We start from the raw sequence: 23143 nt of genomic DNA on the forward strand, positions 1-23143 counted from the left end.
ATTAAGCATTTCTAGGACCGGCTAAAATGGGTTTCTAGGGCCGGTTGTTGGAACTGGCACAAGGTAATTATGTGTGCAAATGAGGCATTTTTAGAGCCCCTTGCTTGCGTGGTCCTGATAATCCATTTCCAGGCGGATCAGCTTAAGTCAACCATCCATGGAAATCCATTTCCTGGGACAGCTCGTTTGTGTTTCTGGCCAAAATTTAAATATATATTTCCCGCCTAGAAATCATCGACAACATTTGATATGTGTGTGTAAAGTATCAATCACCAAATTTTAGAATCGTTGACATTTTGAGGGTCAGTCCGCTGTGCTGATTCTGTTTTCTCCTTGAAAACAGCTCTCTTTGATTAGGAGAACTTTGCGGAATCGTTTGGCTAGAATGACTGTTTCGGATTCTTAACGGGTGTTCGTGTAAGGAGGGAGGAGATTTTCATGAGAAACAATTTTTTTTTATGATTCTCCTATTAAGAAAGGAAACATTTCTCCTGTTTTTTATTCAAAACACTTGCAAGTTGTATCATTTGGCTGGGATTTAACATAGTAATCTGGAATTCCTACCAAACAAGGCATAAGCCTAGCTACTGTAGGAAATACTGCAAGACCCTGCTTAGCTGCTGTAGGGAAACCATCTAACATTTCTCTGCTTTCTGTCAGTCACAAATGTTAGCGGGTTTTGGTTTTATTTTCTTTGACCCGCTGAAACAAACAAATCAGCTATCTATTTTGTACACATTTTGGTTGCTAGAAGTAACAACTGGCACCATAACGTGGCAATTTCTTATTCGCTCAAAATGTGACAGATTTTGAGGATAAAAATCTATCAACAAATGACTAGAGGGTTAATCGAGGAAATTTTATGATAGCACTTTCCCATTCAGCATGAAAGACACGAGCAATAGCCGTTGTCCAGTGGCCGGCCGTTGAACGAGGTTGAAGCCCCGACGAAGACTCTATTTTGGGCCGGCAAACAGCCACCACATTCCTGAAATGGCGTGCTTAATAACACAGGTCAATCTTTTAGCAGGAGCCGAAGACGACGACGACGCCCCCTCCCCGCCCCTCGGCGTCCCCCGTCCTCCCCCCTTTGATCGATCAGGCCATGGCGCAACACTAAGTCCCTCGCCGTCGTGTTGCGGCTCGTGAGCCAAACGATTAATCCGGCCGGAGGGCGGCCATCCCGGCGGAGGACTACGTGTGCGTCGTCGCCGGCGACAGATACATATTTATATATATAGATGGGGCGGTCGTACCATGAGGGGAAGGACGCGGCGGCGACGGACCTTGGCTACCCGCTGGTGGCCGTGTGCATCGACAAGGACAAGAACAGCCAGAACGCGCTCAAGTGGGCCATGGACTCGCTGGTCCACAAGGGCCAGACCCTCGTCCTCGTCCACGTCAACACCAAGGGCACCTCCGGCGGCCTCGAGGACGCCGCCGGCTTCAAGCAGCCGACGGACCCGCACATGAAGGACCTCTTCATCCCCTTCCGATGCTTCTGCACCCGCAAGGACGTACGTGATCGATCCATGCCGTTGTGAATTGATGACCCGCACATAAATTGATGTGAGCTGTCAGCTGTGGCATCTGTGTGTGCAGATCCATTGCAAGGACGTGGTGCTGGACGAGCACGACGTGGCCAAGGCGATCATCGAGTTCACGGCGCACGCGGCGGTGGAGAAGCTGGTCCTGGGCGCGACGGCGAGGGGCGGCTTCGTGCGGTTCAAGGCGGACATCCCGACGACCATCTCCAAGGGCGCACCGGACTTCTGCACGGTGTACGTCGTGAACAAGGGCAAGGTCTCCTCGCAGCGGAACGCCATCCGCGCGGCGCCGCGGGTGTCGCCGCTCCGATCGCAGATCCTGCAGGCGCAGGCGGCGGCGCAGCAGAGCCAGGCGGCGCCCAGGCCCGAGCCGCCGTCGTCGCACCGGTGGTCGTCGTCGTCGAGGGGCTCCGACCACTTGGAGACGCCGCGGGTGGACAACTTCCGGTCGCCGTTCGCGCGCGGGGGCACCGGGAACACGCGCAAGTCCTACGCCGACCTCAGCCACATGTCCATGCCGGACTCGGCGGACATCTCCTTCGTCAGCAGCGCCGGCCGCCGGAGCATCGACCACCACCCGGTCATCCCGCCGCGGATGTCCAACAGCTCCGCCGACAGCTACGACCACAGCTTCGAGATGTCACGCACGCCCAGCAAGTGGGGCGGCGACTCCTTCGGCGGCATGGACCACACCACCTTCTCGCAGACCAGCAGCTCCTCCTTCTGCTCCCTCGGCATGGTGGCTTCACTTACTATATACTTATATATATAATTATGTATTGAGAGTGAGAATCGATGAACTTTTTTTAGCAGGACGACGTGGAGGCGGAGATGAAGCGGCTTCGGCTGGAGCTGAAGCAGACGATGGACATGTACAGCACGGCGTGCAAGGAGGCGCTGACCGCGAAGCAGAAGGCGATGGAGCTGCAGCGGTGGAAGATGGAGGAGGAGCAGAAGACGCAGGACTCGCGGATCACGGAGGACTCGGCGATGGCGATGATCGAGCGGGAGAAGGCGCGGGCCAAGGCGGCGATGGAGGCCGCCGAGGCCTCCCAGCGGATCGCGGAGATGGAGGTCCAGAAGCGGATCACCGCGGAGAAGAAGCTCCTCAAGGAGGCCGAGGACCGCAAGTCCCGCGGCGGCGGCGGCGGCATGTCCCACGAGGTCCGGTACAGGCGCTACAGCATCGAGGAGATCGAGCAGGGCACCGACCGCTTCAACGACGCCCGCAAGGTCGGCGAGGGCGGGTACGGCCCCGTCTACAAGGGCTTCCTCGACCACACCCAGGTCGCCATCAAGGTGCTCCGCCCCGACGCCGCCCAGGGCCGGTCCCAGTTCCAGCAGGAGGTGGAGGTTCTCAGCTGCATCCGCCACCCAAACATGGTGCTCCTCCTCGGCGCCTGCCCGGAGTACGGCTGCCTCGTGTACGAGTACATGGCGAGCGGTAGCCTCGACGACTGCCTCTTCCGGCGCGGCGGCGGGCCGGTGATCCCCTGGCAGCACCGGTTCCGCATCTGCGCCGAGATCGCGACGGGCCTGCTATTCCTGCACCAGACCAAGCCGGAGCCGCTGGTCCACCGCGACCTCAAGCCCGGCAACATCCTCCTCGACCGCAACTACGTGAGCAAGATCAGTGACGTCGGGCTGGCGCGGCTCGTGCCGCCGTCGGTCGCCGACACGGTGACGCAGTACCGGATGACGTCGACGGCGGGGACCTTCTGCTACATCGACCCGGAGTACCAGCAGACGGGGATGCTCGGGGTCAAGTCGGACATCTACTCCTTCGGGGTGATGCTGCTGCAGATCATCACGGCGAAGCCGCCCATGGGGCTGAGTCACCACGTCGGGCGCGCTCTGGAGCGCGGGGCGCTGCGGGACATGCTCGACCCGGCCGTGCCGGACTGGCCCGTCGAGGAGGCGCAGTGCCTCGCCGAGATGGCGCTCCGGTGCTGCGAGCTCCGGCGGAAGGACCGGCCGGACCTCGGCGGCGTCGTGCTGCCGGAGCTCAACCGGCTGCGCGCGCTCGGCGAGGACAACATGCAGTACTGCGGCCCCATCCGGGGCGGCGGCGGCGGCGGGATGCACAGCTCGCCGTTCTACAGCAACGTCTCGCGGTCGAACGCCGCCGTAACCGCTCTCTCCTGATCAGTCTGGAATCACCAGCACGTCGACAGCAGACAACCCACCAAATCTGACTCCATTGTTTTTATTGCAAAATTCGCAGGAGATGATGAGCGATTCGTCACAGTACCCAAGATCAGTGTTCAGCTCGAGAGCGAGCGACTCGCCGATGCCGCCGAGGAGATCGAACGCCTGACGCGTGGTGCAGAATTTCTTTGCACAAGCTGTGTGTACTAATACAGATTAGTGTATGCCTCTGCCTGTCTGCCATTGCCGTGTACCTGTTCATGTAAGTTGTGAGCTTCCTGTTTTGTGTTATGGATCCTGGCAGTGTTGGAACAGAGTTGTTTGGATTGAAGGATCGGATGTGCCTACAATTTTTTAGCTCCCCTTCTCTGTTCTTGGTTGTCTGCCCTGCCCTAGGTGTAAATCACATCGTGTATGATGTTGAGCTGTGCGCGCACCATCGTGTATTATTGAGGAATGCAAGGACGACGACATTGTAGAGCAGAGCAAAGTAGGGAAGTTGAATACAGACGTGCAAGAAACCAAGGGGGTACGGAACAATGGAGGAATTACATGTACGAAATGCCAATCATTTTCCTGCATGTAACTGTAGGCGTACCGCTTACGATTTGACAATCGAGCCAAAGATTTGAGATATTCTTCGCAAGAGCCATATTTTTCAGACATGTCTCGTACTAGCTCGAAAACATACGACTTTGTTGTCCCCCTTGCAGCGTGAGTCAAAGAAGATGAAATCGCTATTCCTGAAGCGCACAATCTCGAAAACGTCATGCGCGGCCTCGCATGGTTCATCGAGTTCTTCGTTCACATTCAGATGGTCCAAACGGGCGGTGGCATGGGAATGGCGGTCGCCGCTGCGCTCGCCGTGGCCCTGCTCCCGTGGTTATGGGCGGCGCTGGTGCACCTGGTGTGTCGGCCGTACGCCGTGGCGCGGGCCTTCGCGCGGCAGGGCATCCGCGGGCCGCCGTACCGGTTCTTCGTGGGCAACGCCGGGGAGGCCACGGCGATGCTGGAGGCGGCGAGCGGCGAGGCGGCGCTGGACCGTAGCTCCCACGACATCGTCCCCCGCGTGATGCCGCACTTGCGGGCGTGGACGTCGCTCTACGGCAAGGTGTTCCTGTCGTGGTCCGGCTCGACGCCGGCGCTGTGCGTCGGCAGCTACGCCATGGCGAGGCGGGTGCTCTCCGACAAGGCGGGGCTGTATGGCAAGAAGGACCCGGGCCCGGCCATCCTGGCGCTGCTGGGCATGGGCCTGATCTTCGCAGAGGGCGAGGACTGGGTGCGCCACCGCCGCGTCGTGCACCCGGCGTTCGCCATGAACAAGCTCAAGGCGATGGCGGGCGTGGTGGCGGCGTGCGCGGGGGAGGTCATCCGGTCGTGGGAGGCGGCGGCGGCGGTGGGCGGAGAGGTGACTGTGGAGGTGGGGCAGCAGTTCATGGAGCTCACCGCCGATGTCATCTCGCGCACGGCGTTCGGCAGTAGCTACCGGCAGGGCAAGGAGGTGTTCCTGGCACAGCGGGAGCTCCAGCTCATGGCCTTCGCCTCCAACAGGGTGCGCGTCCCGGGTATGCAGTGGGCGCCGACCAAGGCCAACGTGCGCCGGTGGCGGCTCGAGAGGAAGGTGCGTGGCACGCTTATGGCCATCATCGACAAGCGCCTGTCTGCCGCCAAGGAGGGCGCCGGCGACTACGGCACCGACCTGCTCGGCCTCATGCTCGAGGCGAACGCCGGCGAGGGCGGTCAGAGCGTCATGACCATGGACGAGATCATCGACGAGTGCAAGACCTTCTTCTTCGCCGGGCATGAAAGCACCACGCACCTCCTCACCTGGGCCATGTTCCTCCTCGGCACCCACCCCGAGTGGCAGCGGCGGCTCAGGGAGGAGGTGCTCCGGGAGTGCGGCGGCGCCGAGAAACCCCTCCACGGCGACACCCTCAACAAGCTCAAGCTTGTAAGTCCCCAACCTCAAGCTATAGCCCGCACGGTGGCCACCGGCGAGCCTGTGACGATCGGGTCCTCGTGTGGTTTTGCAGGTGACGATGGTGCTGCACGAGACGCTCCGGCTGTACGGCGCAGCGACGCTGATCAAGCGGCGGGCGACGGCGGACGCGGACCTCTGCGGCGTGGTGGTCCCCGAGGGCACGGTCCTGCTGATCCCGATCGCGATGCTGCACCGCGACGAGGAGGCGTGGGGCGGGGACGCCGGCGAGTTCAACCCGCTCCGGTTCAAGGACGACGCGGGCAGGGCGGCGCCGGCGCACCCGGGCGCGCTGCTGTCCTTCTCGGCGGGCCCGCGGTCGTGCATCGGGAAGGACTTCGCGATGATGGAGGCGAAGGCGGCGCTGGCGGCGGTCATGCGGCGGTTCGCGTTCGAGGTGGCGCCGGAGTACGTGCACGCGCCGGCAGACTTCCTGACGCTGCAGCCGTCGCAGGGGCTCCCCGTCGTGCTCAGGCTCTTGGATCCGTAGGGGGCATCCTTTTGCGAACTGGAGTGGATGTATGGCGAGTTGGCGACTGGGGTCGGTCAAACTATTTCCACTTTGCACATTTCAAATAAAATTTTGAAAACAATGTGGCTAAATTTGTCTAAAAAATAAATTAGTTTCAAAATATTATGACTTTGATGTAAGCGTACGTTTCACAATGTTAACAATGGTCAAAGCAGTGTCATGTTCTCTTTGTTGTTGCCAAAACAATATTCATTGGTGACCATTCCATGGAGCATAGTAGGTATAGATGTACATGCAGCCCGCAGCCTGGCAGCTCGGCATGAAGCCCGGTTTTTTAGCCCATCCAAAGCCCGACCCAACTCGTAACTCTTCGGGCACGGGCTGGCCTGGCCCGATGACTCGTGCCGGGCATGGGCCGGTGCCTTGGTCCGATGGGCGGCACGGCCCGGCACGAAATCGAATGGCCAGCCCGTCAAACCAACGGTCGGCCAGCCCAGTCCAGCAACGGTCGGGAAGGGAGACATATATAACTGACACCCCCCCCCGCAGCCGGCCGCACCCCCTCCGCAAACCCTACCCCATTCTCCTCTCCGCCCGCCGCCTCCTTGCCTCGAGTCCTCCTCCTCCCATCCCGCACCCGCAGTCCCGGTGTCTCGCTCCGCAACTCCGCCTCCCTGGTGCCTTGCCGCCAGCCGCCGCTACCGCCCGCTGCTCCCTCTCTCTCTGCCTCTTTCGGCTTCGGCTCGATCCGCCGGTGCCGCCTCCTCGCCTCGATTCCTCCGCTCTCGGCTCCTCGCCTCCTCTCATCCTGCACCCGCAGTCCCGCTCCGTGCCTCCACCTCCTTGGTGCCTTGCCACCGGCCACCAGCCGCCACTCTCTCTCTCTCTGCTTCTCTCGGCTTCGGCTGGATCCATCAGCACTGCCGCTCTTGCTTACTCGCTCTCGTCCTCTCACCTTCCTAGATCTAGATCCTCCCGATCCTCTTCTTGTTCTCCTAATCTTGTTCCCGTCGTCCTCTCCGACTTCAGGCTGCGGCATCGCTGGTGAGTTGTAGATGATCCTGATCCTCTTCTTGTTCTCCTAGATCTAGATCCTCCTGATCGTGTTCTTGTTCTCCTGATCCTCTTCTTGCAGGTATCCGTCAGGTGGCGGTGCTGTGCACCGTTGAGGAGGGATGGAGTGGTTATGGACTTGTGGTGTCGCAACTGTTGGCCTTCGTCCTCTCACAGATCCTCTAGGCATCTCATCGTCATGTCATCTTCTCCTGCTCTGGGCTCCGGCGTCGCAGGTACACCCTTATCGTCCTGATCCTCTTCTTGTTCTCCTGATCCTCTTCTTGTTCCTGATCTTGGGCCGCTGGTGAGGCTCGTGGGCTGGCACAGCACGAAAATTAACGGGCCATGCCGGGCCCGTGCCGAACCGGGCTGGGTGGCCCGAATGGACATCTATAATAGTAGGACACATTTGGACCTCATCCCTCACCCTGATCAGTAACATGGATGGCCTAATATAATCCGGAACACCGCCGAATGTTGTCGTAGCTCGTTTGATTGATGAATTGGGACCAAAATCGCTCAATTTTATTTGGCCCAATTCATTTAAGTTGTTTGGAATTTGGATGTCCTTCTGAGCCAGAATTGCATTTGGAGGCCCGTTTTATGTGGAATTGCACAACAACTAGGTCTAGTTATCCAGGATTCATGCTGGAGGCGAACACCGACGAGGGCGGCGAGAGCATCATTATCATGGACGAGATCGTCGGCGAGTGCAAGGCGTTCTTCTTCGCCGGGCACGAAAGCACCACACACCTCCTCACCTAGCCCATGTTCCTCCTCGGCATGCACCGGGAGTGGCAGCAGTAGTTTAGGGAGGAGGTGCTCAAGGAATGCGGCGGCGCCGAGACAACTCTCCACGGCAGTTGTACGGGGCATACTATGATGGCGACCAAACAACCCTCTTGATGCCCAAAGTTTGTTATCCACAATATATTAGATAAATTGTTGTGGTACATAAGTTAAGGAGGTTAACGCGCGACCTGTCGCGCAATTGGACGACGCGTGACCCTATCTTGTGCCGTCATGTGTCCCTCAATCAGCAATACGCGGGGGCTATGGCATGCAATAGATAAAATATGTCTCTTTTGGAGTGACAACGGTGATGATATTGGCAAGCAAAATAGCTATATTTTCTTCAAACGAGCATTACTCTCTCATCAAGCATTGGTTTTCAAATCCATTTACACCTTTGTGTTTCTTGCAACAAGATTTACAAAATAAGATCCATATTTAATATATTTGAAGTCGTTTTATATTAGTGTCAACTTATGTTGATACACAGCACTAACTTATATAAGCAACTTATATTGTATTTTTGGGACAACAGATTCTATTATCCAGCAGAAAATCATGCATGGACATGTAGCTACTTATTCCATACATTGTGGTAACTTGTATAACTACTACTACACCTTTAACTTTTATAGGAAGTCATATCAACTTATTATTATCAAATTTCTAGGTAAATTTGTGACAGCTTCTATATTGTTGCAACTTATGTAGAAATAATGCAATAACTTGTGTAGTGATAATATACTAATTTATGTGGCGTAGATACTTCAAGTAGGCAACAACAACATGGAAAATCTTTTTTTAGCAATTTATGTATATAGTTTATAGGTAGGTGACTCATCAGTTGCCACACACTTAATATATAACTAGCTACTATGCATTTAATATAAATCGATAGCGCACAATTTTTTCTCGAAATATATGCATCATGGATCTAATTTTGTAAACTCATCATGAAAATCCAGTGGTATAAACGAAGTATCCAGTGGTATAAACGAAGTTGAAAACGGGCAATTCAGAAGAAAGTTATCATATTTTAAAGAGGTCAAAGGAAAAAAAAATCACATGAACCAGCACAACTTAGTTTTCTCCTTTGGAGACTGCAGGAGGTCATGCGTGCCATCATCCTAACTACCAACCACAAACTAATCCACCTAATATTTAAATTTTTTATGTGAGCCCATCACATTAGTAGCAGGCCATGAGCCACCAGCGGTCGCGCATTTACAGTCAAGTGCGATCCGACATGATTTAGATTTGTCCATAAGTTAAATGGTGCGCTCAGTGGGATAGGCATTAGCCAACGGTTACAATTTGGCCCCTCCTTGACATTAGTGGATTATAGCTTGAGATTAGTACCTCATATACCACAAATTATATTGTTCTAATTATAGTGGTACCTCTCAGTGATAGTAAAAAGAACTGCTGGATAAGTGTCCAAATAAGTCATCAACATATGCCTGTTTGGTGTCTAATTGCATGAGTTACATAGTCAAATTGTAATTTAGTTACTCCATCGGACACGAACTGTAATCGCCTAGCAGGATCTGTTTGGGCGAGGGAAACTTAAACAGCAGAGGAGGAACATCAGGAAAGGGGATACGAAAGAAAGCAGAACTAAGACGAAGAAGCCCCTCTAAGAGAAGAGACGTCTTTCTTGCATAGATGTCATTCTAGTCTCGCGACATCAGCTTCAAACTGACATTGTTAGGATATTCTGCTAGTTGATTCTGCACATTTTCCTTGAATTCCTCACTGATTTGACTGCCCAGCCAAATTTCTTTTAGCTTCGTGAGATACCTTAGCCCCGTGAATTCCTGTCGTCCTCCCCAGTGTTCTCCCCATTGATCAGCTTGTAGAAGCTCAAGTTTGGGCATTGTTCCATCCTCAAACTTAACAAATGTGACATGTCTCATATTCAAAAGCACCAGCTGAAAGAGTCTAGGGAAAGAAGCTTGTACGAATAGTAATTCTTTCCCCAAGAATGAATCGAATCGCATGTGTAGAATTTCAAGATTTGGTAAATTTCCAATAGCCCACACGGCATCTTGTTGCAATTCAGTTTCCCGTAGCTGTAACCTTGATAGATTCTGAAGATGATGGATCCATTCTGTTAACCTGGCTAGTTTGCCAGCCAGTTTTAGGCTTTCAATCCATATTGGAGGAAACAAACGCCCACCCAAAGAACAATCAAACTCAATCCTCGGAAAATCCCTGTTGACTGACAAAGATCGCAAATGTTTCAGGCTAGCAATGGCAGACCAGAACTCCTCACTGTTTGCGGCCGTGAGGCCGACCACTGCTAGCTTGCGCAGCTGCATAAGATGTTTGAACCCTTTTAGAGTATCAATTCCTTCTTCATGTCTGACATCGACACGGCCGAATGTGTGTAGAGCATTTAATTTCTCAATCTCTCTTGGAACATAGACACAGTTTGCACGAAGGTACTGCAGCTTGCGGACCCTAGTGATAGTGGCCGGCAATTCAGATATACGTGTGCCACTGACATCCAATGTTTGTAGGTTCCTCAAATTCCCTATAGAATCAGGTAGATGGTGAATATTCTCACATCCTCGCAGAGAAAGGTACTTCAGGTGAAAGAGCTTGCAAATTTGATCAAGGTCATGATCAGATATTCCGAAAGTGTCCTCCAAATCTAAGACTCGAAGGAATCTCATTTTACTGGAAATGAAAAATGATCCCCAGTTTCCAAACACAGTCAATGACCGCAGGTGTGACAAGTCCAGCATTGTCTCAAACGCATCCTTATCTCTTTCCCAGTTGCTGCTTATGGCAAGGTGACGTATTGTACCATTTGTGCTGCACAAACTGCATCCCTCCTCCAGTGTAAGAACAAGGTTTTCTTCCCTCGCCTTTGATATGCATATTTGACGCATAATATCATGAAGTTGAAAAGAATAGTTTTTTCCACCATAAATATTTACATCTTCCCCCTGCAGGATCATACTCCTATCAAAGAGCTCATCAAAGTACTTGTTACCAACTTCCTCTGCAATCATGCCATGCATCTCCTTTGAATAACCCTCTGCAACACACCGCCTCACCACACGTTTCTGCCTAATCATGTGATCCTCTGGAAATATTGATAGGTATAAGAAACTAGACTTCAAATAATAGGGTAGACCATCGTAGCTCCTCAAGAGGACATTTTTTATTGTCCTGAGTTCCGGATTGATCTCCAACTCGGTGTTAATGCGATCATTCATTTTCCTCCATTCAGTAGTAGTTTTTGGCTTAGTAGCTAGGAAACCACCTATCGTTGATATTGCAAGGGGAAGTCCATCACACTTTTTAAGGATAAGTCTTGCTTGCTCCATCATATCATGATCACGATGTAAATCAATCTGTTCAGTGTTTTCCACAAAGACCTGCAACGATTTTAACATTGTTCAGTATTGAGATAAAGAATGGCAACAAAATAGGAAATTATCAGTTCGTAGGGCCTAGCTCAAACTTGTGGTCCTTGACCATTTTTGAAGTCAAACTTGACACATCATCTTCGATCTTATCTTATATGTACTACTGAAAAGAATACAAGGGGTATTCATGTCGCCCCCCTTCGGTATCGTCCCCCGAGCAAACCACCACCCCCAACCCCATCCCCTCCCCCTCCCACTTCCACTATCCAGTCCCCCCCACCCAATTGACTTCTAAAAAGTTTAATTTAGTTCCCCCCACCCAATTGACTTCTAAAAAGTTTAATTTTTTTAAGTAGGTGCTATAAATCAAAATAGACCTACTTTGCATGGATCTGGTACCATAACAATTGTAGATTTGAAATAAAAATTCTTCCCAAAAAACTATATTTGAGTTGCCAGGATGATTTTCAATAATCTTTCAATTTTTTGAGAGGATGTTATAAATCAATATTAATCCATTTTGCTTGGATCTAGTATCATAGCTACCAAAGATTTGACATAAAAAAGTTTCCTGAAAAAGCTATATTTGAGTTGTTAGGTGAGTTGTTTACCCTTCATATGGTTTTTAAAAATCATGAAATTTTTTGAGTAGATGATATAAATCAATAGAGATTCATTTTTCTTGCATCTGGTCATATATAATGTAGATTTAAAATTAAAATTCTTCCTGGAAAGGTATATTTGATTTTTCATCTAAGTTGTTTATCGTAAGATCATTTCCAAAAATCATGAAACTTTTTTTAGTATATGCCATATAATAATAGAGACACTTTGTTATGGATCTGGCATCACAGCTACTCTAGATTTGAAATATTATTTTCTCAAAAATCTATATTTGAGTTTTTAGCAAAGTTAACGTCAAGATAGTTTCTAAAAATGAAGAAAAATCATCTAAATTCATGGTCTTAACAATAGTATTTTAATAAATTAACTATGAGTATTGGTGCTATGGTATTAATTGTGCCGCGCACGTTTCGATATACAAATGCTCGGGCAGATTCAAATATACAAATTTAGACAACTCAAATTGTAACACCCCAGGCCCGACAAAAGTCTAAAGCCCACTCTACACGTTGAGTGAACCACACCTACATAGCAATTTGCTTGCGCTTTCGTCCTCTCTTCACACAAAAGGTTGCAATTGGAGTTACTACACTTCTTAGACTGGCTATTTAAGTTAGCTCATCTCACTCTCAAATTCCAATTTAGGACTAAAGTAGCATGAACTATTGTACCCATGCAATACTCCAATTGTTGGCCCAATGGCCTCACCCAACTTTGGCCCATGGGCTGGATGTTACATAAATTTGGCTCACGGGGAAAAAACTAAAGTGTTTATGAAGGCTCATGAGCAGTAGTACGGTCAAGAATGTTCTCGTGTTGGGCCGAAATAGATGTCAAAATGCACGAAACATTAACCCAAACATTAAATTCATGACTCTAATTGCCCAAAACATAATATTCTACAACCAATCGTGTTTTTTCATGCTCCTCTTATTCCGTTGGAAGTTTTTTTGGTTTCCCATGGCAATGCATGGGCGAAACCTAGTTATCTTCTATCTTCCATGATACTCAAATAATAACCCTCGCGCTAACATTACAAAGTCATCACAAAGTCAGACAGGATAGGGAGGTCAAATCTTTCTTCTAATTGATGTGCCACAGGACCACGTACGCGCACGTGCGCGTTCCTTCACAGCCACGGTGCCCTCGAGACGCTGCGCTGCCCCTTCTTCCCAAACGCGACGGAGGACATCCACCACATCTTCTTCTCCTGCCTAGGGCCGCGGGGTGCCCCTCCCCCACAGCTATTAACATTGTGCTTGCCGCCCTACTGCTCGGTGTTGAAGAAAACGGTAGTCCCTTTCTCCTTCCCGCACTACTCCAAATGCAATGAAAGGTTCAAGGGGTGTGATTCGCCCCTCGTTGTTCTTTAAAAAGAAAGACAAGATAGGAAGCTGGAGGTGGGGGGCAGATGGATTAACACTCCCAATAGTCATAGAAGGAATGTTGGGGCAACTGTGGCATGGACACAATGACGGTGTAGGAAGCGACAAGATGCTCAAGTTAAGTGGAATACATTTGTGGCCCAGTTGAGGTAGCCAGGAGCTAAGGGTGCAGTGCATCTTGGAGAACCTGAGGGCACCACAAAAGTGGTAACCATAATGAGGCAGCTTAGAGGTTGGAGCCTCTTACCCCATAATATAGTGGCAATGACGAGCCAGGTAGGGCAGTCGGTAATGGCGTGTGAAGGTGTCCTATGGGAGCCCTGCAGAGCTACCATTCGCATGGCCGTGGATGAGCAGGCTAGTATTGTTTAGTGCCAAAGTCAAAGTAGATGCGCACGGGGACAATTAATTAGTGTTTATGGTGGGATAGGTATAGTTCACATCTTTATATCCATAGTATATGTCACAAACCTACAACTGTTATTTTCTAATTTTAACAAAACTATAACTATTTAAACCCAGTTCACAAACCCACCACTATTTTTTTGTTTTTCTTCTCATAAAGCTACAATTTTTACTAGTTGGATTAGATGCTTCTTTTTGTCCAGAATTTTGGAATCTTCATCTCAATTTGAACTCTAATTTTTTAATTAGATTTTGAAAGGGTTGTTGGAGATTAAAGATCAAACTCTAATTCAAGGAGATGATTTAACTCAATTTTAGATTGTGCATGGTTGCTTTAGATTTGAACCCTTTTCTTCTAGCCATAGTGAAGAATCAATGAGGTGGAGCTCTAACTTTTGATGTATATTGCAATTATCCCATTGTAGATCTTTGGATGTTCCTTACGGAAAGATGTAGCTAGATAATGCTCTATTGTGGATGGTGGTTAATTATAAATAAATATGGGGGTTTCCCTTCTTTTTCAGATGGATCATCATGCCGAATTAACTATGTTTAGAATAATAGCTATGCCCTAGCTATTTCTCCCAAGTAAACAAGTTTAGATAATCATTACTAGATGAATTAAAGATCTTCGAGAAAGTTTATTTAAATTATGTAAAATTTCTCCCCATAATTAGGTTTTGCACCTCTATCGGTGGTCTCTAGTGACACTTACAGTTCTACCTCTAGGAGTATCAACATGCCAATGGTTAGTGACTTGGTGTTTGCTGATTTATCTTATTCTAAATAACAGATAAATCTTTATATGATAACTTCATCATTTACTAAAAATTAGCTTGCAACAACCTAATGTATATGGATCGACAATGGATGTACAATGCGCATCGATGCTCCAAGCCTAAAGGGTACATACATATATTGTCCATGATGTGATTGCAATAATAAGATTGAGTACCCTTCCATAAAGCCCACTTACAGACATCGGTCTAGTAGAGGTTTCATGCCTTGCTATATCTGTTGGACCAATCATGGGGACGAAGGGATTACATCAGAAGATGGTCAAGAAGAAGATGGAAATGATGATTGGTGGATGCTACCTAATATGATTCCATGGTTGATACATTGGCGGAATTTGGTGAAGATGATCTCATATATTATGTGATGGATAGGGAGACTTGAGTGATATGAAAGAGAGCTTTAGAAGTTCTAGAGTTTGATGTTAGATGACAAAACCATTGTACCAGACCGCATGAAGGGGCTCATGAGGCTCCTGATGTTAGATGATAATGGAAGCAAGATCATATATTATGCCATCATTGAGGAGATATGGGAGCTTATCTATGAACCATTAAATCCCTAAGTTTCGGAGCTAATGGTTAAACAGACAAGGCGCATTGTGGTCATGGACCCAAAAAAAATAGATTTAAATACTATATGTTCATGCTTTGCCGATGATGTGACACATGTATTCTACGTACAATTCTAAGAAAAAGGAAACGGAAGGACAAGTCTAGCGATCAGGCAACGTGCCACGTAAGTCTAGCATGTCAAAGAAGATGGGAATTTTGTCCGTAGTACATCCCGAGAGGGTGGTTTTGCGTGGGACACACTCCATTCATCGATTTAGTTGGCTGGACACTGTAATTTTGCATTTTTATCTACAGCACATAAAAGGATCCTTTTGCTCTCGTTTGCCCTGCTAATTAGATTGGGTTTAATGGTTTTAATGGATTGGTTTTCTCTTCGAAGTTGTTTAGATTGGTTACTAATATGTTGATTCATCAAATGGTTTGGGAATGATTTATAGTGGGTTGTATTGGTTCGATTCGCAAAACAATTCAAGGTCCGACCCTTGATGTGGGGTCCATATGTAAGTCAACCTATACTTTTTCGCATGAAGTAGCAGACTATTAAACTAAGCCATCTCCAACAAATTTCAATCAATTTTGCTAAAATGTTAAAGTGTGAACGCAATGTTTTAATTTCAGAGTCCGACTCTTGATGCGGGGCTCACATGTATGTCCAGCCATACTATTTTGCACAAAGTAGTGGACAGTTAAATTGGGTCATCTCCAAAAAATTTTGATCATTTCGCTAAAGTTTTAAGGGATGAACGCGATGTTTTAATTCTAGAGTCCAGGTCTTGACATGGGGTCTACATGTATATTTAGCCATACTATTTTGCACAAAGTAGCTAACAATCAAATTGAGTCATCTTCAACAATTTCGATCAATTTCATTAAAATTTTAAGGTGTGAATGCGAGATTTTACTCTAGGGTGCTGCTCTTGACGTAGGATCCACATGTCGGTCTGACTTTTATTTCAAATATGTACGTGATTTTTATACCAGCCCATAAATTTATATAGCAAACTTATGGGTTCTATCAACTAGTAGGGTGGATTAGCTTGGGTTTACATAATATAATTATGACGTGAGTTGGATTGAAAAAGTAAATTAATTTGATGTGGATTGGCGTGAGTTAGAGTTGGATTACAATCCAATTAGCAAGCCTAGCTCTCGTAAGGCCGGGCCTACCAGTCAGCCCTCTCCCTCTCCTCCAGTCCTCCCTTGCGCAAAGCTGATCTCACCCTCGTGTACCAGCGCGCTTCCTAGCATGCGAGGTGAGGCAGCTAGCTGCTAGCGGTAGGAGGGTAGCGTGCCAGCATGTCCGGACCACATCACGTGCCAGCGTGAACGGTGCCACGTCACCTACCAGCGTGGACGGGGACACGTGGATCCTAAAGTTTAGTGACATTTTTGGACACATCATAGAACGGAAAATGGTTCCGTGACGAAAGTTTTTTCATCGCAGAAAAAATCAGTTCTGTGACGATTTTTGCTCACTTCGTCATGGAAGTACAAACTTGACACTCCATTTTTTACGGACTGAATTTCATCACAAATTCGTCATAAAACTTCCTTTGCGACGAATTTGATCTTCACCGAAGCTACGATTTCCACTAGTGCTCCCAGGTCACAATAAATCGTAGCATCCTGGTTGATGCCCTTCTCGCATTGCAGCTTGTACAGCGACGCGATGACGCAGGCGCCATTGCTGACGATCCGGTTAGGGGTGGCTATGAGCTCAGCCGCGAACTGTCAAGCGTCCGCGGGCGCGGCGCCCACCATGCCGGGCCGCACGGGCATCCCCCACGTGAAACGCGAGCGCGTCGAGCAGCCAGTCGAAGAACGGGGGTTTGGGGTGCGCCGGTGCGGGATGTGGCCCGCGGCTGCGGAAGCAAAGAGGAAAGGGAAAGGACGAGAGGGAGAGGGCTGACGGGTGAGCCCGGTTCTACGAGGGCAAAAAGGTCCTTTTATGGGTTGCACTATGGTGTAGATAAAAAATGCAAAATCATGTCTAGCCAACTAAATGGACGAATGGAGTGTATCACACACAACCCCTTTCGGGTGTCCTACAGACAAAATTGCCAAGAAGGATTTACAGAGTTGACCGCATGACAGGCAAGACAAACAAAAACATGTGTAAATCAATTTGACGAGATGTTGACAATAGTGTCATGCAGTATGAAGTGACCAATCTCCCTATGTGTGAACGGATCACAACGAAGCAGCATATGTTAAGCCAAAGTGTGTCAGCGTATGTACTTAAGAATTTGTACCATGTTGAACTACCTAGGAAGGTGTCTACGAAGATCTCGTTGCATTTGTAACTATAGTTGATATCTTTAATTCAATCTGCATGGTTTCATAACCACTGGACTGTAATTTAATTAGGAATGTGTCTACGAAGATCTCGTTGCATTTGTAACTATAGTTGATATCTTTAATTCAATCTGCATGGTTTCATAACCACTGGACTGTAATTTAATTCGTGGTATTTGTATAAGCTATGAATAAGCTTTATTTAATTCAATTTTCTGTAATTTAAATGAGAAAAACTTTAAATTTAATTACATCAGCTTGCCCTAACAATACTCTTCCTTTGTTCTCGCGCCGATGGAGCTAGTTTCTTTGCATGAGAAACAGTTTCCTTCTCTCTCTTCCCTAACCCTACTGCCACATCATCATTTTGCTTATATGACGTCCTAATTAATGTACAAACTATCTTAGTCATCTCATTAGGACTACTTAACCCCCAATCAATATGACAATAGTGACCCCATGACGGTTTAAGACAACATAATGGGCCATATAATATTAACACTGGCATGTGGGCTGAGGAGATAAAAACTGTTAAAGTTATAGCTTTCCATATAATATTAACACTGGCATGTGGGCTGAGGAGATAAAAACTGTAAAAGTTATAGCTTTCTAAAAACCTGTGACCACAATGTGTAGTTTTTTTTTCAGAACATGCCCTTAAACGTGTAGCTTTTATACACATGCCAAAGCAATTAAAGTTTCTTGAAATTTACTCAAAAGTATACTGGTTCCAAACTGAGAAAAAATTTAAGATATTAAATATAATATTAAACAAAGCAAAACCATCCAATTGATAGAAAGAACAGTATTTCAGAAAGTACCTTCTGTTTGAAAAGGTTGAGTGCAGTATCTCCTTTCAGACCTTCAAGGCTGTACATGTTCTTGTCTTCTCTTGAACAATACTTTGCAACATCCTTTCCCCTAGTGGTGACTATGATACGATTAGCCTTTGCAAAGATTTCTTTAACTGAGTCCCATTCTTCGATGGACAAAAGATCATCAATAACAATGAGACACTTCTGTGTTTCTAGAAACCGAGTTAGCTTTTGGATCAACTCTTGAGGTCCCATCATTGCGATGTTTTTCTTCTCTTGGAGTGTTTGTTTGATCAACTCTTGAACTTCCACCTTTGTCATAATTTTCTTTTCCTGATGTGACTCGTTTGCTACAACAGGATTTTCCTGGATATCTTTGTCAAGTTGCAAACCTACACTTCTAAGGAGCATTTCACGGTTGAAAGGGCGCGATGCAGTGACCCAAGCACGCCTCCAGCCACAAAGTTGTTGGCTTTTATAGATGCTTCGGACAAGAGTGGTTTTTCCAAGACCTCCCATTCCCCAAACAGAGATTACCTTGCAGCCTTGCTTGTGATCTGGTTGACATATTAGATCAATAATTCTGGATTTCTCTGCTTTTCGTCCAACGAGCACGTCATCAACCAGAGCAATTGTTCTGCTGCGCTCAAACTTTTTTCCAGTAGACGAGAACGCATTACCAATACCAGAATACATAAACTTTGGTTCTTCGTCCTGTATTTCACTGTTGGAAATCGCAGAGTTGTTCCAGCAACTAGTAACTCTATTTGACTTGGAGGTTGGCCCTGTAGAGTCTGATACACGTGTTACCTGATAACAAAAGTAAATGTTTGAGCAATTTTTGCATTGGTGCTCTATATAATTTTACATTGCACTATATATTGATGATATATGCTCCAAGTTTGGTTAGTAATTCACAGCTAGAGACCATCCAGCTCACTGTCCTTTGCGTGATCAGGAGGCCGAGTCCATCCAGGCATCCAGAACATTTTGTGTGGCTGTGTCTTCTCCAGACAAGTGTGGTCCCTCCTCTTCCGCCGCTATAAGGTACCGGATTTCTCTCCCTTGCCGCTATAGTGTAAAGGCAGTTCTTAGACAGATTATTGAGGAGGCACCACCTCTGGTGTCTAGCAGACGCTAGGGATTTATCCCACTTGGAGATAATTGCCAGATAGGATGCTGGTTGGTTGCTTGGTTCCTGTTGTGTTTGTTGTTGTCAAAGGTGTGTGTTTGGGTGCATTGTATTCTTTGGGTTCTTCTTAGTGCAATGATATGCAACTCTACTGCATATTCAGGAAAATTTACAGCCAGAGAATTGGCACTGAGCGGAAGACTTTTTTTCCTTTTTTTTCTGTGAGCCAAATGGAAGATAGTATCAGTGGCGAGCATCCCTAAGGTCTTCGATCCAGTAAAACGTGCGGCAGAGCACGTCAGAAGTTTTTTGTACACTGGACAGATGGAGTTTTACACAAAGTTTTTAACTACACATAGATAAACTAGCAACAAAATGTTTGGCAGCATGTATGGTGATTGGCAGACAGTTTCCACTTACATAATAGAGAAAAAATCTAAGTGTCTAACATTATAACTTAGGGAAACACTATATATTCTTCCATTTAAGAGGTTATGGAGTCTCTTCAATTTCATACAGATGTTTTTTCTTTCATCATTTGTTAAACATCTTTGAGCTATCCCCCACAAATCACATCACTTTTAGTTGTTAAATTTGGGTACATGCAGACTTTGTGACAGGTAAAAAAGAAGACATCACCTGTTTCTTAGGTACATCTGATGTAATAGGTTTCTCTTGTGTCACCTTGTGGAACATATAAACAGCCTGTTCAGATGACAGCTGCTTGAGCTCTGTTACCTGGTACGGTTGCTCCGTGCATAAAATTGCAATTTCAACTTGCTGTGTTGACACGATAATTCGGCTCCCATTTTTCTTGTCTGGGAAGTATGTTTTAACCCAATCCCATTCCACAACTGAGGACAGGCCGTCGATAACTATCAGGTACCTCTTCGTATTAACATGAACTGCAACCTCTTTAGCAAAGTAACTTTGCCCCAGACTCTCTAGCTTCTCCAATTCAATGAGGACGTCATATCCAGGAGCATTTCCTTCTTCTGATTTACCATTTACTTCACGGGAATAGACTTGGAACTGCCTAACCAAGTCCTCGAAGAATTTGTTTGGATTGAACGGGCTCATCAACTGAACCCAGGCACGGCACTGAAACCCTTTGTATACCTCTTGATCATCATAGGCCTTCCTGATTTCAGATGTCTTCCCAAGATTACAACTAGTCCCACACACAGCGATCACCCTAAGGTCCTTCTCTTCGCTTTTGATCAGCTGCTGCAGATTTATCTTCGATTTGTCCTGCTCAAAGGTGGCATGCCTTGCTTCCTTGATGCCAAAGATTGCTGCAGCGGCAACACTGGTTTGCTCCTCCACAGAGGAGTGGTTTGAGCCAGAGCGCTTGATTAGTTGGTACCGCAGGTTCCTGTTGCTCACGTCCTCCACTTTGGCCCTGAGGTCCTTCACCTCCCTGGCAATGTCATGCCTCTCCCGCAGGGTGTGAAGGATACACCAGCAGGAAGGCTTCTTGTCAGAATGAAGAGTGAAGTCCATGAGGGTGTCCTCTACATTGTAGGCTAGCTCACGGATCTGTTTCACCCAGGTCAGGAACACCTTGTGCTTGTCATGCTCTTCGTCAGCAGTCATCAGGAAGGATTGCATCATCTCGAGCTCATCCACAATGAAGGCCACATCTCGGTCAATGCCGAGTTGCAGGGCGATCTCCTCCGCTGCCTTGGACTTGGCGTAGCCCAGTGCTCCCTCTAGTACAGCCTTGCCCACGCTCACTGCAGTCGCCTCCATTGCTCTCCGCACTTGTGTCAATTGCTGGGGCTGCTAGTGCTGGATGCCAAACAAGCGATTGGTTTCAGGGCAGAAAAATTAAGGTAGTCCAGCTGCAATACACACAGCGAGTAGGTGATTCTTAGCAATATAGAACGCGACGGTGACAGCCCAACTAATAGTCAGCTACAATCATCGACTTCACCATCTATGTTTGTGAGTCCGGATGATGCCGCAATACTACTCGAGTAAGGTTGCGAGTTTGCGATCAAGTTGATTCATCCAATACAGGCTAACAATTTACTAAAAATTGGAAAGTGCATCGGGCTGCAATAATTGGGTACCTGATGCCAGCGTCGTCAGCTATGACGGAGAGCGTCCAACTCCCAACCGGCCAACCCCATGCCAAACTGGGATTCAACGGTGTGGCGGAAGACCAGATGTCGCCGGCGTGCCCACGCTGGTCCCCGCCGCTGCAGCGTTCCCGGCGGTCCTCCGGAGAGCACCGGCGTCACCTACTTGCTCGTGGCAGGCAGCGAGTGCTGAAGGGCGGACGACGAGGTGGGATATATCAGTGTCGGATTTAACGACGGCTAGTCCACCAGAAATTATCTAGGTGGTAGATTTGTAGGCGGGGGAGATCGTAAGACCAAAAACTCGAATGGTTTAGACAGGTTCGAGCATTCGGGAAGTAATACCCTACGTCTTGTATTTTGATGGATTGTATTGCTGGTATGGTACGTGGAGAGTTAACGTGAGGTGAGTTGAGTCACCCTCGAGGGGTGTCACGGCCACCTATATATAGGCTGACGATCTAGAATTATAATTGGATAGAATCTAATCCTAATCGGTTGAGTGGATAGATGCAAAACTAACCATTACAACAATGCCATTGACACGTCATTACAACAATTTACTGTTATTGACATGCCATTGTTGTAACGCATACTATGTGATTCAGATGTAGTCTACACAACAGTTCTTGTATTCTCGTAACCCTCATTCACAAAAAAGCTTGCATATGCTTGGAAACGTCATGCACGTAAGCACGTTACCAAAAATTTTGTGCAGACTAGTGCAGGTACGCATGCCGGCGTTCCCGGTACACATGCAGCGCAGAACGAAAGGAAGCTTCTTCGGACGGTGATTCCGCACTGATTAATGACGGGAGCTTGATTTAGCGGCTGGTTGGCTGGTTCGCTCGGGAGCCAAGCCACGCGTAACCACCGGTCCATCGGGTGGACCACGCGTAATTAAGTCAGCGCGGTTGTTGCGTCGCTCGTATGGAGAGCGGACGTGCCATATATGATGCGTCGGTTGGTCAGGACACAAAATAAGCTATTCTGTGATTGTGACTGGCTACGGCGTATACTGAGAATAGTTGTAAATTTATCAATAGATTATTTATGAAAGTTGACGTATTGCACAAGTTTTTTATTTGACATACAATATAACTTGTTTTCCAAAATATTTATTTATTAGGTTTCCAAGGACTTTGGTTTTGGATTTATATTTTTAGATTTATAATTTAGGATTAGGATTTTGGAGTTGTTTTAGTACAACTACATTTGATACATTGTCTCTTTATTTAACTTGATAGTAAAACTATACATGAGTTAAAAATCGGATTTATATAAGTTGGTACATAATCTCTACATAAGTTAATAAGAATGCCCTGTATAAATTGATCTTAAGTTGATAAAATGATCTTAAGTATCTTGATAGTATTGTTGTTTCTATATAAGTTGATACACAATCTCTGGACAAGTTGATATAAATACATACTATTACACATAAGTTGCCAGTATAAATAAAATTACTTCAAAACCTATCGAATGTTGTTCTTGTTTTGTAGATCACATCGCAAGGACCACAATGGTGTCGCAAGGACCACAATGGTGCCATCGGATTCGAAAACGGACGCTTAACAAGAAAGTTATATTCTATAGAAAATAATGGAACAAAATAAAAGACGAGGTCAACGTGACATTGGGCTACCTGCCTCTTTATGTT

At 47.4% G+C, this 23143-nt stretch overlaps 3 protein-coding genes across 5 annotated transcripts; 2 read left to right on the forward strand and 1 right to left on the reverse strand.

Annotated features, from left to right (window-relative positions):
• The first annotated feature begins 778 nt into the window (after positions 1–778).
• Positions 779–3912, forward strand: LOC101785642 (U-box domain-containing protein 35). 2 transcript variants are annotated; one of them, XM_014804985.2, is made up of 4 exons: positions 779–1517; positions 1603–2286; positions 2358–3674; positions 3772–3912. In XM_014804985.2, the coding sequence occupies exons 1-4, from the start codon at positions 1242–1244 to the stop codon at positions 3862–3864; spliced, it is 2370 nt and encodes a 789-aa protein (XP_014660471.1). In that variant the 5' UTR covers positions 779–1241; the 3' UTR covers positions 3865–3912. The 2 variants fall into 2 exon arrangements, with proteins under 2 accessions (XP_014660471.1, XP_004964592.1); XM_004964535.3 differs by having other exon boundaries at positions 2361–3674.
• A 458-nt stretch (positions 3913–4370) lies between these two features.
• On the forward strand, positions 4371–6375 carry LOC101785240 (cytochrome P450 709B2). Its single transcript, XM_004964534.3, has 2 exons — positions 4371–5646; positions 5729–6375. The coding sequence occupies exons 1-2, from the start codon at positions 4465–4467 to the stop codon at positions 6161–6163; spliced, it is 1617 nt and encodes a 538-aa protein (XP_004964591.1). The 5' UTR covers positions 4371–4464; the 3' UTR covers positions 6164–6375.
• A 3020-nt stretch (positions 6376–9395) lies between these two features.
• LOC101784572 (disease resistance protein RPM1) lies at positions 9396–21676 on the reverse strand. 2 transcript variants are annotated; one of them, XM_004964533.2, is made up of 4 exons: positions 21475–21676; positions 20039–21190; positions 18274–19077; positions 9396–11382 (listed from the first exon to the last, which is right to left on the reverse strand). In XM_004964533.2, exons 2-4 carry the CDS (start codon positions 21149–21151, stop codon positions 9667–9669), a joined length of 3633 nt encoding a protein of 1210 aa, XP_004964590.1. In that variant the 5' UTR covers positions 21152–21190; positions 21475–21676; the 3' UTR covers positions 9396–9666. The 2 variants fall into 2 exon arrangements, with proteins under 2 accessions (XP_004964590.1, XP_004964589.1); XM_004964532.2 differs by having other exon boundaries at positions 20039–21243.
• Between the last annotated feature and the right edge of the window lie 1467 nt (positions 21677–23143).

This window comes from Setaria italica, chromosome IV, assembly GCF_000263155.2.
Source record: "Setaria italica strain Yugu1 chromosome IV, Setaria_italica_v2.0, whole genome shotgun sequence".
NCBI lineage: Eukaryota > Viridiplantae > Streptophyta > Magnoliopsida > Poales > Poaceae > Setaria > Setaria italica.